Here is a 15,697-nt window from a genome sequence, read left to right as displayed (position 1 = left end):
TCTTCTGAGTGTTGTTCATGGTAAGCAAATTTTAGAGTGTTCATTCGACTTTACAAAATAAGAGCAAAAATAAGAACACCAATGTCCCTTACAAGTCAGAAATGTGACGCTTAAGTCATCTAGAAACTGGAAACGCTTGCATATTCCCCCACTGCAGCTGCTTTCACTGTGCAGAATCATATTCATTTCAGCAAAAGCAAAAAGCATCAGAATATTTCCACCTCAAAGACATCACCATAATGACTTCCTACTACAATTCTTAGTCCCTCTTGATATTCCAAAGCTGTACCTTCTAGAACATCCGATATTCCAAAGGCACAGAAAAAGCAGAACTCAAAACTACTCTTCCAGGTACTTCTTCCCTATTGTCTTCTCTCCAGCTAAAAGGAACAAGTCTACTTCCATTTTCAGAATATTTTCCTTTTCCTCACCAAGAGCTATCTAATGTGTTAACACACACAGCCTCAATAAACAGTTACCCGTGACAGCACTTAAAAATGCAAGAACCATGTAATGGTTGGAAACGCAGGCACAAAGAACTTCATTATTGTCTACCACAGTAATGGAAGCGGTTTTGCCTGCGATTGATAAATTGGGGACTTGAACAATAATAAAGATCATTAAGAGACTATCACTAAAATTTTGAAATAGTGTGTCAAGCAAGGATCGGAGAAATGGATAATATCAAGGGGTGAAGGCTGGAGATAATAAGGAAGTCATCATTGGAGCTGAATCATATTGAGAGGAAATTTTGATTCTCGTATTAGTCAATCCTAATCGAAGCTGGAATGCTTTAAAAGGATTGACTTCCACTTTGTGTATTTCTGTGCTTGTGTGTTTGAATTGCATATCTGATATCTATACAAATGACTGTGTAGTCATCATGCATAACAAAAGACTGGGCCAAGAGTTGTCCCCTACTACTGAATTTCAGGATCCCTGTAACAAATATCAGCTACTTTCTGAAAGGAAGAAAACAAACGAAAAGGGATATATCCTCTGGGCCCCATGGTTCCAAAAGTAAGGAAAAAGAAAAAGTGCTTGTCTGAAATCACTTAATTAAAAATTAAGGTTCCAGGAACAGAGCAAATTTATATTTATTTAAATCCAATTAAGGTAACAAAGTCATCTCCTTCCAAAAAGTAAACAAGCAACATACATGTAGCTCTACATTTACCGTTAATCCTGGGATTCCTAAAACTCAACAACTAGTGGACTAATGGTAGCAAAGGTCAAGAGGGGTGGGGCTCATCCTAAAATCCTTAGTCATAGCTGTTGATAAGCATTGGTTTAAGCAAACACCTTAAAAAGGAAGAAACATTGAAAAAGGAAACAAGCAAAAGCAGACTCATTTATGAGATATAAGCAACTTTTTTTCTCCATTTTTGCAACTATTTCTTCATAAGCCAGTAGTAACGAAATGACCTACAACAGGTACACACTCTACAGTTAAATCAAAACGCTATCAAAGATCCAACACTCACCGAACCTTCTTCCGGGACTTAAACAGGAAATTGGATGGCGGCGAAGGTGAAAATTCGAAAGGCAAATGTGGTGGCTCAGCCTCACCAGAAAGCATGTCCACAATCTCTTTCATAGTAGGCCGCTTGCTTGGTGATCTTTGCAAACAGAGCAATGCAATGGTGATACAAAGCAATGCTTGATCCTTATCTAGTGAATGAATGGAGGGATCAACAAGTTCCAAGAGCTTCCCATTATAAGCCAGTTGCCTTGCCCAAGATATCAAATTTGCCCTCTCAAATTCAGACATTGGCGACGCCGTCACTTGAAGAGGTCTACGGCCAGATATTATAACCAAAACCAACACCCCAAAGCTATAAACATCGCATTTCTCTGAAAGCAAACCGCCGCCACCATACTCAGGCGCAATATAACAGACCGTTCCTCTCATACTCGGCGTACTACTAATTCCACCGCTCTTTGGTATATCCCCACTTGCCCAATCTTGGCTATTTCTTCTCCCAATTTTGAACTCACCACTAAATCCATCTAACCACCAATCAATGCTGCCTCTACTACTCTTCTTCTTTTTCCTTTCTATCATTTCTTCATCTCTTTGCCACCAGAATTCTCCATTGCTACTCGAACTAGGTTCTCTTTTCTTCTTTTTCTTCTTCTTAGTGAGCTCTTCACAAAATTCTTCTTTCCACCACTCTCTCGGCTTCCTATTCCGCTCCTTCCTCCGAATCTTTTCCTTCTTTTGCTCCACATTCGAACTCGAAACCTTACTATCATTAATATTATCAACTGAGCTTGGAGAAGCAAGCCATTCATTTTTGGGTCTCTCTTTTTTGATCTCATTCCCAATCCATTCCATTACGTAGTCTTTAACTCTTCCTGATTCAGACCCACCTCCAGGATCCTGCTTCCACCACCAATCTCTTCTCGAACTACCCTTTTTATTACTAACCAAATCCCTCCCACTTTCCACACTAACCTTATCAAAGAACCCTTCAGACAAAACACTTCCTTTCTCTACTGCCATCTCCGGTGACACAGCCGGCGACGCCTCCGAATCCAAAACTCTAAGCACATAGCTCTCTGGTGACCTATCAGCAACCGTCAAACTTGCCCCTTCTTCAAACCCAGTCAAAACACTCTCTGTTTCTTCTAAAATCGATCCGTTATCCTCTCCAACAACATCTTTTTTCCTCAAACCTTCACCTTCTTCAAGCCCTTCAATTAGATCCTCTGTTTTCAATCTAGCAAGCCCAAAATCACCAATCTTGGCCTTGAATTCCACATCCAAAAGAATATTACTTGGCTTAATATCTCCATGAATAACAGGCGGGTCACAAAAATGATGGAGATACTCAAGCCCTTTAGCCACATCATTTATAACACAAAATCTTTTTCTCCACCCCATCAGCTCTTCACATTTTCTATCCAAAAGCGCGTCTTGCACGCTCCGATTTTCCATTAATTCGTAAACCAGGACGAACCTTCTTCTTCTGGAATCTGAAGAGAACCCAATGAGAGGAACAATGTGGGGAGAATCCAAGGCGCGTGATAGAGAGAGTTCGTTGTGGAACTCACGCTCTCCTTGTAACGAATCTGTTGAGTTCATAATCTTGATTGCGAGTGGCTGAGGTGAGTTAGGGAGAGTTCCTTTGTAAACCGAGCCGAATCCGCCGTGTCCCAACCGGTTGGAAGGGGAGAACGATGAGGTGGCGCGGCGAAGGAGGGAGTATGAGAAGCGACGGCAGTGACGATGGCTCGGAGATTCCGATGGAGCTGTGCGGTTGCGATAGAGCTTCCGGTAGATGAAGATGATTAAGACAATTAAAAGCATTATAGTTATAGTTATGGTCCCAGCAAGGAGTGGAGGGAGGAGGTGGAAGTTTTTGTGGAGGTGACGATGGTGGTGTGGCGGTGTCTCCACCGCAATTTCTGGTGGTGAAAACCGTGATGGCATGATTGTAAATAAAAGAAGAAAACGAAAGCGAATTCTAGGATCTCATTTGCTCCCTTTTCTTCACCGGTTTGGAAGAAGAGTTCGCAGCTACTGACTGAGCGTACTAGAAGAATTGTTTTCTTTCTAATTTTACTCCTTTTTTTCTATTTTTCAAGCATGAAGAGGGCCAGAGTGGGGCAGTTTTTATGATGGAGATCGTAACGTTGACGTGTCGGAATGTGGTTTGAGGGTCACGAATTTATTCGTGACCGTTGGGTGAAATGGGTTTCATAGTGATAACTGATGAGATGTTGATGGGGTAGGCTTTCGATTGTGGGTTTGAGACAATTGTGGAAAGGACACGCGCCATTGTGATGAACATGGGACGAGTGAGGAGGGTCACGTGGGATCGAGATCTTCAAAAAGAAGCTGTTGTCTTCTGTGAAGCCATTGATGGCGGGTTAAGGTAACGGAAACGAGCGACGCTCTTTTGGAGGTCGCGTGAGGTGAATGGAGCCTTTTGTGTTCTGTTTGGCCTTTGTTGGTATTTGGTTGGTTTCTTCGGATTTTCAACCCTTTAATTATTATCTGTATGATTGTGTAGTTTAAACACAGTGTGCAGCATACGTTTGCACAGCCTTAGGCTTAACTGGGTTTGACCTATAGGATACTGTTTCTTTTGAATTTTAAAAAACCAATTAAATATATTTTTGAAAAGACTGAAATACCATGGTAGTACTATATCTTTATTACATATATAAATTAAAAATAATTTATATTTACTACATTATAGGGATATATCAACTTTATACATTATTAATAAATTTAATGCATAACGTTTGAAATTTTTTAAACTATTTTAAAAAAATATTAAAATAGGTTTTTATTGTTTTTATTATATTTAATTGATTTATTTAATTTTAAATTAAATAAATTTTTATTATTAACATTTTATTCGTATGTGTGCATTTAACACATTATATGGTACATGATCTCCATATTCAAAGGACAAGATAGAATTCTTTTTCTCAATTAAAATAAAATTTATTTATTATAATTAATTAAAATACTATTTATTTATTTTTATCACAAAAAAAGTAAAAAATATTATATATTTATGTTATTATGTTATCATTTATTATAATATATTAATATATAATGTGAATATCATATGATTTAAAAATAATAATTAATATTTTAATTATTAATTAATTAATAATTATAATTTTTATTTAGTTTAAAATAAAAATATAAAAAACTATTAAACATAATAAAAAATAAACATTTATTTAAAATTTTTAAATACTTCAAATATTTTTAATAAATAAATAAATACCATATATTAACATGCATCAAACAACTACAGTAATCAAATAAGGTTTTGAACAGAGAAGGGTATCTTAGTAATTTGGCGGTTCGTTTTTGACTTTTAATCACCTTGGTAAAAGGAATCTAACCGTACAAAATCATAAAAAAAGAAAACGATGTTTACAGCTTACGAGAGAGGAAGAGGTCCGAGAATAAAACAAAGTGAAATAGTTGTAAGAGACTGAGATCATGTGAGTCCCACTTGCCACACTCTTCCCCTTTATAATTTATTTGTGGTCTAAACAACAAAGGCTTCTAGCCCACGCTTGTCGGGGGATGGCTCGGTGCAGCTCAGTGCTGACCCCCGTGAGCGGTATTTCCCAGGCCGCCGTGGGCGCGATGATGGTCTTCAAACAATGTGCTTTGCTTAATTAAACTAATCTTGGTCTTACCACAAAACCCAACGATTAATTTATTCACAATTAGCACTAATAAAATTTTGTGTTTGAACGTGCTAGTATACCCTCACAGATTGCGTTGGATACGAAGCATTTGATTGTAACTACAATTTTTCTTTTGTATGAGAGAAGTTGTGGAGTCAGATCGTTGATGACAAAAGCTGGAGTCAGATCTTTTAAGACAGCTGAAAGAGGGGTTGTTTTTCTTCACGGATTTGATTCCGTCGAGACGGACCAGAACAATTTCTTGGGTTGGAACAAGACCACGAGACTGTGCTGCAAGACAATGCAAACCCTGTATTCTATTGTAATTTATTAACTACACATAATACAATACAGGATATGACGAATGATGAGCCACAGCAGCAGCTGGACTCGTGTTTAATAAAATGGACCAGTGCAGTCTCCAGCTGCATCTTTGTTAATAACGCTTCTACTATGACTGGAAGAAAAAGATATGGCTGTGCTCGAAATTGCAAAGAAATCTGTTGGCACGTCCTTCTGCAAATCACTATGTTGGATGCAAGACACTCAAGTAGCAGAATGAAACAAGGTAAATTCCAGGATTGAATTGAAATTATTACTTGCGGGAACCACTTCATCCTCTCGACGGGGAAATTCCCCATGGAGAAATTGATATTAGCGAACCAACAGGTTTAGGAATCAATATACGAGGAATTTTGTATAATATTTAGCATTGTTGGAATTTAGGGTTGCATTGCCGAGGCTACTCCCAGAAGTCCAACTCCAGCACTAGTTCCAGTTCCAGCTCCAGCACAAGCCCAAGCCCACCTCCAGGACAGATACCAGTAAAAATCATTTGCTTTCCCTGTTATAACTTGCAGCTTTTCGTCTGGTTTAAGCTGTAATTCAGTGCATAACAAAAGGAGTGATATTCATCCCGCATCCCGGAAACAATATAAAAGCATGTGTTAAGAATTTTCTGTAATGTATATTGCCAAATCTGTTCGAGGGAAAACACAATGTAGATTTATGGATTAGAAAATGTAGATATAATACTAATCATAGGGAATTTAATCCAAACCATCCTGATATTAAAAGTGGTTGACAAGTTTATGAGTCAATGCCCATTTCCATGTCATAAAAATCAGGAAAGCTTTCCTAATGGCCAAAAGCTCGGTTGCATTAGAATCCCTACCCCGATTACCTTGTAGAATAAGGACAGTGTATGGGAATTTCATCCCTTAAGGTTTCCTCCGATCCCTGCTTCCCTCGGATATCATTGGTCTGCCCCCTCCGGCGACCAAAGATATTGTTGATACTCCAGCGAAAATCAATGTAGACAAAACTGAATATTTGCTTATTGTGTTTAACTGATGGTGCACACATCATTACGGGATTGGACAAACGAACAACTTTAATCTCAGATTACAGTTCTGGGTTGGATCAGATTTATTGTTGGATGAATGGCTCTGGAAACTAGTAGAAGCCGGTGCGTAAGGGATTAAGGGAGTTCAAGTACAGTTTACTGAGCTTCCTAAGTTAGAAACCTGGGTACAATGCCCGAGTGATTGAGATAGCTTCACAAGTGTTGTTTTCAAGCTACTGGGTTGACCATGCATCGCTGCTTCAAGCTATGGGGCAGTTTGTTATGGCCAATGGGCTATTGGCTACATTGTGTAATGCCCAGACTTGGTGTTTTATGTATTTTTGACCTCGTGTCAGTAAAATACATAATACTTAAAAAAAAAAAGAGAGAGAATTGATTAAAGTTTTCATAAATATTTTCTTATTTTGTAAATTATTTTTGTTATAAAATAAAAATATACAAAAAAAAACAAAAAGATCATAATAAAATGATTTAAAAACGTCATTTCAAAATAATAATTTCACATGAATTATACTTTTGGGTGCCTATCGAAACCAAAAATTTATTGTTCTTGTATTAAAATAAACTTATTTAGTTTTTATTTTTAAAATATAAAATAATAAGAAGCGGAAATAATAATGAAATAAAGTAGACACTAATGAATACTATTTAACATTTTAATAGATAAATTATGGTCATGAAATACACGGTAATTTAACATTTTTGTTACTCAATGACTTTCCTAAGTGTTTCAATTGCATTCGTTAGTCAATTTAAAATTCAATCTTCCTTTCCAACTAAAATTTCAGCGGGAACCTGATAAATAGGAAAATGCGGGACCATTGGCGGGTCCCATCTCACGCGCTTCACATTCCCATTACCGTTTACCGTTTTCCTTCTCCTATTAAAAATTTAAATCCCCTTACCCAGATCTATGATTAATCAGATCGGACGCGTACATTCAAATTCAACGGGGCTCATGGCTTCAGACACCAAACTGAATCTAACGGTGATCGCCCTCCTCATCACCACCGTTGCCGCTGCAACCGGATACACTAACCACACTGTCGGCGGTGACGCCGGCTGGTTCTTCGATTCCAACACTAATAAATCCGCCGTTGATTACTCGTCTTGGGCTGCTAATCAAACTTTCAATCTTGGTGACTATCTCGGTACGCCCATTAACTTTAATTTCCTTTTTCTTTTTCTGGTACAATATATTGTAGTAGAACCGTTTTGATTTTTTTTTCTCATTCATCTTTTATCTTCTTGAAATTTTTACGTAGTATTTAGGACTAGTACAAATCAGACGGTGATCCAGACCTACAATGAGACGACTTACCAGAGCTGCACGATGGACGATGCTTCAGATACTGATACCTTCCAGTACAACGGAGGCAACACAGACTTCGATCAATTGTTGACCATCACAGTGCCGTTGACCATTGAAGGCACAAACTACTACTTCTCCGACGCCGATGATGGTGTCCAGTGCCAGCGTGGCATGGCATTCGAGATCCTCGTCAATCACGGCATCGGGTTGCCCCCCAGCCTCAACCAGCCGCCTCCTCCACCATACGTCGAGCCTCCTGCAGCTGACTCGGCCCAGTCTCCGCCTGTCACTATTTCTGGTGTATCGCCGTCGTTGAATAACGGTGCGGTGGAGGTCGGCGCTGATGCAGGAGTAATGCTGTGTTCGCTTCTCTTTGCAGTTGCAGGAATGTTGATGTTCTAAAGTGTTAATTCGGCATGGTCGTCGGCCGGCCAAGATTTATTCCGACGTGTTTGAGGTTTAGGGAAATATTTATCCATATACTTTGTTCCTTTTGTTCACTGATAATTTTGAAACAGCAATGAATCATATACCTTTGATTAAATATTTGATTTTGCAAATTCCATAATTTTGAATAAAAACAATATATATATATATATATATATATATTGAAAGAATCAAAACAATATTTTTTTAGGCACAAAGCACAAAGACAAAATTAGTTGGTATTGAAAGGATTAAATCCCACTACTCATATTTAAGTGGTGGATTAACATAGTTAGTCATATCTTTTCCCTAACTTAACGGTTTAGGCACTGTTTTAATTTTTGTGTGGCTTTGCGGGCACTTTTTGTTCATTCCTTTTTCTGAGTGGGGTTGACGAAAACCGTTACGCAATCAAGTCATTATTGTTATTGTTCAAAGCAAATTTCATTATGTCTTTTATAGTTTTAATTTTATTTACATAATACCAACTTTTTATTAAATATTAATTATTTTTACCCATTCTACAATTTATCCCTAAAATATGATAAAAAAAAGTCAAATTAAAAACTTCGTCATGAAAAACTCAGTGATACGAAAACCATAAGCATGAAAACAAGTACTCCACCTAACATGCCCTGAAAGGCTTTTAATTCAAAATCAGACATATCTTGAATTACATAATCTTTGATGGAGCTCAACAACTAATTTATTTCTCTGATCTCTGACTCACACCGAATATCTTCAGAGTGTAGACAAGCAACGACTAGGGGAGCATCGCCGAGCTTAAAACAATAGTAGACAAGCTGTTTTAATCTCGGATTGGGCTTGGACAGGTGGGGGATTTTGGAAAGGTCTTTACCAAATTCAAAAGTAGAGAAAATTACAAGGTATAAGTACAAAATCTCCTTTTGTGGACCTCACGCCTTCTTAAAGGATTTTTATATTAATTTATTTCTTTATTGAATCGTCGATGGAAACAAAACCGACAGACGCGTAATTAATAAAAAAAAAAAAGAAAATTGAATGCGGAAGATTTAAAGGCACAGACGGGAAAGAAAGAAAGGAAGAGGCTGTCTCTCTCTCTCTCTCTTCTCTTCCTCCTCCTGGCCTGGCCTACCTCACTTGAATGCTTCTTTTCATTTTTCTGTCGAGGGCCAACGCCCACATCCAACTCTCTCGATAAAGACGTTTTTGTTTCTGGGGCAAAATCAAAACTGATAAGTAGGGAGAGATTGAGTCACTGAAATAATTTTGGAGTGAGAAAGTTTACAGAAACCAAAGTGTTTTAAACGTAAATTCCTTTTTAATTTAATTTTGGTTTTCTCTCTTAGCCAATCCCCAATTTCTTCTCTGAATTTTCAATTGCAACTGTAACTCTTTCTTTCTGTCTGTCTTTCTCCTTTTTCTTGCCTCTACGCCTACTTCTTTATTTGTGTTTCTCGGAAGTCGTTTTTGTTTGTTACTTTATTTGTTTATTTCTTCGAGATATTTCTGTTTGGTTTCCAGGAAAATGGGGCTGATTTCGGGGATTTTGATGGGGATGATCTTCGGTATTTCATTGATGGCTGGCTGGCGTCATATGATGAGGTACCGAAGTACTAAGCGAATCGCGAAGGTACTTTCGTTTCCCTAGTTTTTTTTTTTAAAAAAAAGAAAAATTTCGGTTTATCATGTTCTAAATCTGCTTAGGTTTCTTTGATTAGTTCAGTTTCTTGTTCCTTCGTTGAATTAATGGTATTTCGTTAAACTTCCAGTTAGTTCGGTATTTTGATTGATTGATGAAATTAGTTAAAGAGAATTTTAAGTAGTTGTTGAAAACCGGTTGAGTAAATTCATTTTAATTTCACTTGTATTAGGCGCCAGCAGTACCCATAGTTCCTACTGTTTGCCTTTATTTGTGGTTTTAACTGTCTAATATTTCGAGTTTTAGATAGTGGACTTGAAGTTTCTAGTATAGCAATTTGACACATAAGAATCGCCTTAATAGATATGGTAAATTTGTGCAGAACATTTAGGCAGTTGCCATGTTAGCAATCAAGGCCAGCGAACATCATATTTGATTCACACCTAGGTCAATCTTAATATAAAGTTTCGTGTTTTGAGTTGAACTGAAGCAATAGCTTTAAGCTTAGGAAGGAATTAGCTCATTAAGTAATCTTTTAGTGCACTTGCAATTGTTATGTACTATGTTCAATTAAAATCTGATTAATTTGATTGGGCAGTAATTAAATGAGTGTTTTCAGGTGGTTTTACAGTATTCTCTTTTATGCTCTCTGTATGATGTTCTCATGGATTGTACTTAAATACGCTATATGTTTTGAGTGTTTGATACAATGTGGGAGAAGCATATGTCCATTGCCTTGTCAGTTAGGTAATGTATCTACTTTTTGTTCGTCTTAATGGACATTGAACTGTTCCCTAGGGTTATTTATCGTGACTCAGTCAACTTATAAGCTTATAGATGCATTCAGCTTTTCAGATGCTTATTAATCATTATATTTGTCTTTTTTGGCAGGCAGCTGATATAAAAGTTCTTGGGTCTCTCAGCAGAGATGATCTGAAGAAAATTTGTGGTGAAAACTTTCCTGAATGGATATCTTTCCCTGTCTATGAACAGGTTGGTTTACTGGTGTCAGATTAAGTAGTACTCCTGTTTGGGTACCTAAAATCAGCTTCTGATTTCATTGTTTCTTGATTTTATTGAGGGCAATATCCTCTACCAATTTGTTTGAGGCAGTTGGGTTTAATATAAAATCATATTTAACTTGACTTTTAGTGCCTAAAATATACATCTTTGAAGACTAGATACATTTGCATGTTCTAGGTGTAGAAAAGATTTACTTTCACTTTTGCTATTAAGATTTGATGCAGTGTGGTTACTTACCATCTTATGGATGGTTGGCTGTTTTAGGTGAAATGGTTGAACAAGCAACTGAGCAAATTATGGCCTTCTGTTGCGGAGGTAAACTACTTGTTTCTTTACATTCATTTAATTTGCAATAAGTTTCACAACAGTTACTATGTATTTCTTTCAAGAAGACTGACAGAGATTATGCTAGTAAAAGCTAAAGGAACTTAGCAGTTTGGCTTTGGTGTCACTGAGTTGTTCCACTAGATTGGGCAGCTTATTCAGCTCTTTTGATGTTTTATGAACTGGAAAATAATTGCAATTGTGTATACACATTAAGTTGGCTATCTGCTGTATTGTTCATGCCGAGCTCATATATTCTAATGGGACCAAATTTAGTTTTTGGTCAAAATGATTTTTTTTTTGGTGAAGGAAGAGGGACACACGAGTGAGTGAAGAATCTGTAATAATTTAAATGGCTTCCCACAATATAATAAATATTCTATTGATAAAGTATTGAGCCAAAGGTTTTTTAATATTTATTTTCAGGCAGCATCAGCTGTAATCAAAGAATCTGTTGAACCACTCTTGGAAGAATATCGACCTCCAGGAATTACTTCACTAAAGTTTAGCAAATTGTCTCTTGGCACTGTGGCTCCCAAGATTGAAGGTATGACTCAAGGGAGAGTGTGACCTCATTTTGCTTGCTTTTACTTGGTTTAGCCACTGTACTTTGTAGCATGTTATATCCTCTGTAAACTATTGCTTAAGCATTTCTACCTGTGTGATTACTTATGAAATGTAGGTATTCGAGTTCAGAGCCTTAAGAAAGGTCAAATCACAATGGATATTGATCTTCGGTGGGGTGGTGATCCAAGTATAATTTTAGGTGTTGAAGCTGCACTTGTTGCTTCAATACCAATTCAGGTTGGTGCATGAACAACCTTTCAAACCTTTTATTGATATTAAATTTAAATGTAATTATGTTCAAACATGGGTTTTTTTTTTTCATATTTAGAGTTTGAATCTTATGAGATGAGATTATTGCTATACTATTAGTTTGTTGCTCTATGATGCAGTTGAAGGATCTTCAAGTTTTCACTGTTGTTCGTGTCATCTTCCAACTTGCTGAAGAGATACCTTGTATTTCTGCTGTAGTTGTTGCTCTCCTTTCTGAGGTACCATTAGAGTATTATCTGAATTGCTGCAAATGTACAGGGGTTTTAGTTAAAAAAATATTGCATAGCATTTTTTTTGAGGAACTGGTTAATCTGCACTATGTGACGCATGTGGTTTCCTATGTTGTATGATTGTCTAGAATCTGATGCAAGTTTTCATAAATTTCTGAAAAGAAGTGGTTATCTTAATGGGTGTAGATGATTCCTTTCAGCAAGATGTCATAGACAGCTGGTCACTGTATCAGGTCAATGATGCCCTAATTGAAAATTTTGCTACTCATCTGTTTAAATTTCAAAGAAGTTGGCATTGGAAGGGAGAAATGATAGCTGCACAGCTCACACCATTTAGCACTTTGTTTTTTAGTTGTTTATGCTAAGAAGAATATTATTTCCAACTTTTTTAGTCTCCTTTCTGCTTTCTATCAAAATTTTTCTTATTTTGAATTAAGCTTTGCTATGAAATGCTATTTGCAAATGGCTTTAATCAAATTCTGAAGAATATCAGGTAGATTATATAGTTTTGTTGCACTGATTTTTCTTTTTCTTTTTTTTTTCTAAATGCAATCAGCCAAAGCCTAGAATTGATTATACTTTGAAGGCTGTTGGTGGAAGCTTAACAGCAATTCCTGGAATATCAGATATGATTGATGTAAGTTTTCTTGGTTTTGGTTTGTACTCCTTTAACATGTTCACACGCTTTATTGATTTGGCATTCTTGGATAAACTCATTAATTTTGTAGATTGTTCCACCTTTGTGATATCCTGTAGGATACTGTGAATACAATCGTCACAGACATGCTTCAGTGGCCGCACAGAATTGTTGTTCCAATTGGTGGTATACCAGTTGATACTAGGTGATTCTGAAACTTTTGATCCCGTGCTATTCTCCGTTTGGGTGATAAGCTGCATTCCAGTAGCCCTCACAAAACTATTATTTCTTCCAAAACCAATTTTCAGTATTTGGATTAAATTCACTATGAGATTTTTTTTTCAACTTTTTTATCCATAAAGCAGCACTTATATTCCTTGACATGCTCATGCTCCTAAAGATCCATGTGGTCCAACATGATATAGAAGAAAAGGAAAAGTCATTTATCTAAAAATATGGTGTTGTCTTCTCATGGTATTTGAAATTTATATTATGCAAAATTTTAAAAAGCTTAGCATTTATTTTAATTTCGATTTGAATGTCAAAGAATTCTTCGGAATGTTGGATGAATATCACTTCTCCTTTTGTTTTGCAGTGAATTAGAGCTTAAACCAGAGGGAAAGCTGACAGTTACAGTAGTCAAAGCAATTGACCTAAAGAACATGGAAATGATTGGAAAATCTGATCCTTATGTGGTTGTGCACATTCGGCCTCTCTTCAAGGTTAAAACAACAGTTATTGAGAACAACCTGAATCCTGTTTGGAATCAAACATTCGAGTTGATTGCAGAAGACAGAGAGACGCAGACACTTACTATTGAGGTTTTTATTAACCAATTTGTCTTTTCCTCTTTTGCTTATGTTATCATACTTGCCTTTCTACTGAATATTGTGCTTCAATGTGTGAAATTTCAAAAAAAAATAGTTTTGTTTACAGAATGACATTTTTGTTTTCTTATTCATATTGTTTGCTAATGTTATGATATATACAGACATACATACAGATACACTAATTACAATTAGTTAATGCAATGTTCATTATGGCTTGAAACAGGTTTTCGACCAGGACATCGGGCAAGACAAGAGGTTAGGAATTGCAAAATTCCGTTTGATTGACTTGGAACCAGAGATACCAAAGGAGGTTAATTTGAGCCTTTTATCCTCACTCGATACACTTAAAGTAAAAGATAAGAAGGACAGAGGAAGTTGTACTATTAAGGTAGACATTTGGTTTTGAAATTACATTTGTTTATATTTTCGTGTTCAGATGCTGGATTTTTAATAGGATTGTGGTAGCTCTTGATGTCATCAAATTTATTTGCATCTTCCATTTGCTTCTAGCTTTATCAATGTGATGTCCTCTCTGATGCCATTGGAATGCCAGAGATGGGTATTTTCTCCTTATAATCGCGTCTAGTTTTTTTCAGCATTTTGATGAATGAAGATTTCCTCCTTTCTTATTTTCAGTCTAGTATTGGGTGTTTCGGATTAATATATTATTTATTTTATACTTTCAGCTTTTCTACCATCAGTTTAGCAAGGAAGAACAGTTGATTGCTTTAGAAGAAGAGAAGAGGATCCTAGAAGAAAGGAAGAGATTGAAAGAAGCAGGAGTTATCGGAAGCACAATGGATGCACTTGATGGAGCAGTATCACTGGTTGGATCTGGTGTTGGAATGGTGGGTACTGGAATTGGTGCTGGAGTTGGGCTTGTCGGAACTGGTGTTGGTGCTGGAGTTGGGATTGTCGGGAGTGGCCTTGGAGCCGTTGGCAGTGGCCTGAGCAAAGCAGGAAAGTTCATGGGCAGGACCATAACAGGAGGGCATTCCAGCAAAAAGAGTGGTAGCTCAACTCCAGTGAATAGCATCCAAGAAAATGGTGGTGCAAAGCCGCTTTAACTTGGGATGCTGAAGAATGTGAATTCGGCCTTCAGTTTGTAGCATGTAGTGATTAAACACAAAACAGTCGTCTGCTTGTGTTCTTTCTAGTAGTCTGGAATTTGATTACATTAAGTATTGTTCTTTCTGAATCTGTGTGTTTGTATCTAAACGTGTAATAATGGTTTGAATATCGTTCAAAGTTCTCCGCATATTGACTCCTAACTAGTCTGTCGACGTGAGGATGAGTTGGTTTCCCAGAAAAGCAATAATTTCAGAACTATTCCTGAAATTTTGAGGTGAAGTCCAAATACGGGATTGGGTTATCACATAATATAATAATTTAAACCATTAACTTTTCCTGTGAATTCTTTAGACCTGAGAATGTCGAGTCAAGAGTCCCTAAATTGTAATGTAATTAAATTTATAATTCTTAGCTGGAATGTGCAGTGATTTCGTGTTATACGAGAATTAGGAAATATCTTGAGGTCCTTTTATTTTTATATAAAAGCTGTTAGTGGTAAATCATAAAAGAACTCATGGAAAAAAAAATGATCTATTCTTCTGTTTTTTAACTTCGTCATTTCTCCTATGACAAAAGAATTAGTAGCCGATGGGGTAATATAGTGTGTGATTTATTAAAATGTATTGTCAACGAGACTCACTCAATTCAAGGCCATGTTTGAATGAACACATTTTATCGGTCCTGACAAGTTTCACTCAAAAATATAAAAAAAATTAATTTCTTTATTTGTTCGATGCTTCTCTAGTGACAGACCTTTTAACATTAATACAAAAAAATGTATTGTTATTGTTGAGCTCAAATTGCTGGAAATCCAAGGAAAGAGGTGTTGGGGCACTCCGTTTAACTGAATC

At 36.6% G+C, this 15,697-nt stretch overlaps 3 protein-coding genes across 4 annotated transcripts; 2 read left to right on the top strand and 1 right to left on the bottom strand.

The window, feature by feature from the left end:
• Positions 1–1,351: 1,351 nt before the first annotated feature.
• On the bottom strand, positions 1,352–3,877 carry LOC110414381 (Protein kinase superfamily protein). Its single transcript, XM_021425524.2, has one exon. The coding sequence runs from the start codon at positions 3,434–3,436 to the stop codon at positions 1,481–1,483; it is 1,956 nt and encodes a 651-aa protein (XP_021281199.1). The 5' UTR covers positions 3,437–3,877; the 3' UTR covers positions 1,352–1,480.
• Positions 3,878–7,263: 3,386 nt separating this feature from the next.
• LOC110413640 (early nodulin-like protein 18) lies at positions 7,264–8,388 on the top strand. Its single transcript, XM_021424533.2, has 2 exons — positions 7,264–7,683; positions 7,798–8,388. The coding sequence occupies exons 1-2, from the start codon at positions 7,446–7,448 to the stop codon at positions 8,244–8,246; spliced, it is 687 nt and encodes a 228-aa protein (XP_021280208.1). The 5' UTR covers positions 7,264–7,445; the 3' UTR covers positions 8,247–8,388.
• An 897-nt stretch (positions 8,389–9,285) lies between these two features.
• NTMC2T4 (Calcium-dependent lipid-binding (CaLB domain) family protein) lies at positions 9,286–15,033 on the top strand. Of its 2 annotated transcripts, none has more exons than XM_021424530.2 (12): positions 9,286–9,561; positions 9,777–9,885; positions 10,786–10,887; positions 11,182–11,232; positions 11,668–11,788; positions 11,924–12,045; positions 12,198–12,296; positions 12,865–12,945; positions 13,065–13,150; positions 13,541–13,766; positions 13,999–14,163; positions 14,462–15,033. In XM_021424530.2, the coding sequence occupies exons 2-12, from the start codon at positions 9,781–9,783 to the stop codon at positions 14,840–14,842; spliced, it is 1,539 nt and encodes a 512-aa protein (XP_021280205.1). In that variant the 5' UTR covers positions 9,286–9,561; positions 9,777–9,780; the 3' UTR covers positions 14,843–15,033. The 2 variants fall into 2 exon arrangements, with proteins under 2 accessions (XP_021280205.1, XP_021280206.1); XM_021424531.2 differs by lacking the exon at positions 9,286–9,561 and adding an exon at positions 9,619–9,640.
• The last annotated feature ends 664 nt before the right edge of the window (positions 15,034–15,697 follow it).

Source organism: Theobroma umbraticum, unplaced genomic scaffold (assembly GCF_002168275.2).
Source record: "Theobroma umbraticum cultivar Fairchild unplaced genomic scaffold, ASM216827v3 scaffold_4.1, whole genome shotgun sequence".
Lineage (NCBI taxonomy): Eukaryota > Viridiplantae > Streptophyta > Magnoliopsida > Malvales > Malvaceae > Theobroma > Theobroma umbraticum.
Note: the sequence above shows the minus strand (reverse complement) of the source record. Positions and strands in the feature narration are given on the sequence as shown.

Bases quoted from the DNA above. Each gene is read 5' to 3' on its own strand.
- LOC110414381 (XM_021425524.2), bottom strand. From the start codon at position 3,436: ATGCCATCACGGTTTTCACCACCAGAAATTGCGGTGGAGACACCGCCA.
- LOC110413640 (XM_021424533.2), top strand. From the start codon at position 7,446: ATGATTAATCAGATCGGACGCGTACATTCAAATTCAACGGGGCTCATG. The intron at 7,684-7,797 runs GTACGCCCATTA...ATTTTTACGTAG, and splicing joins CAATCTTGGTGACTATCTCG to TATTTAGGACTAGTACAAAT.
- NTMC2T4 (XM_021424530.2), top strand. From the start codon at position 9,781: ATGGGGCTGATTTCGGGGATTTTGATGGGGATGATCTTCGGTATTTCA. The intron at 11,789-11,923 runs GTATGACTCAAG...TATGAAATGTAG, and splicing joins TGTGGCTCCCAAGATTGAAG to GTATTCGAGTTCAGAGCCTT. The intron at 12,297-12,864 runs GTACCATTAGAG...AAATGCAATCAG, and splicing joins TTGTTGCTCTCCTTTCTGAG to CCAAAGCCTAGAATTGATTA.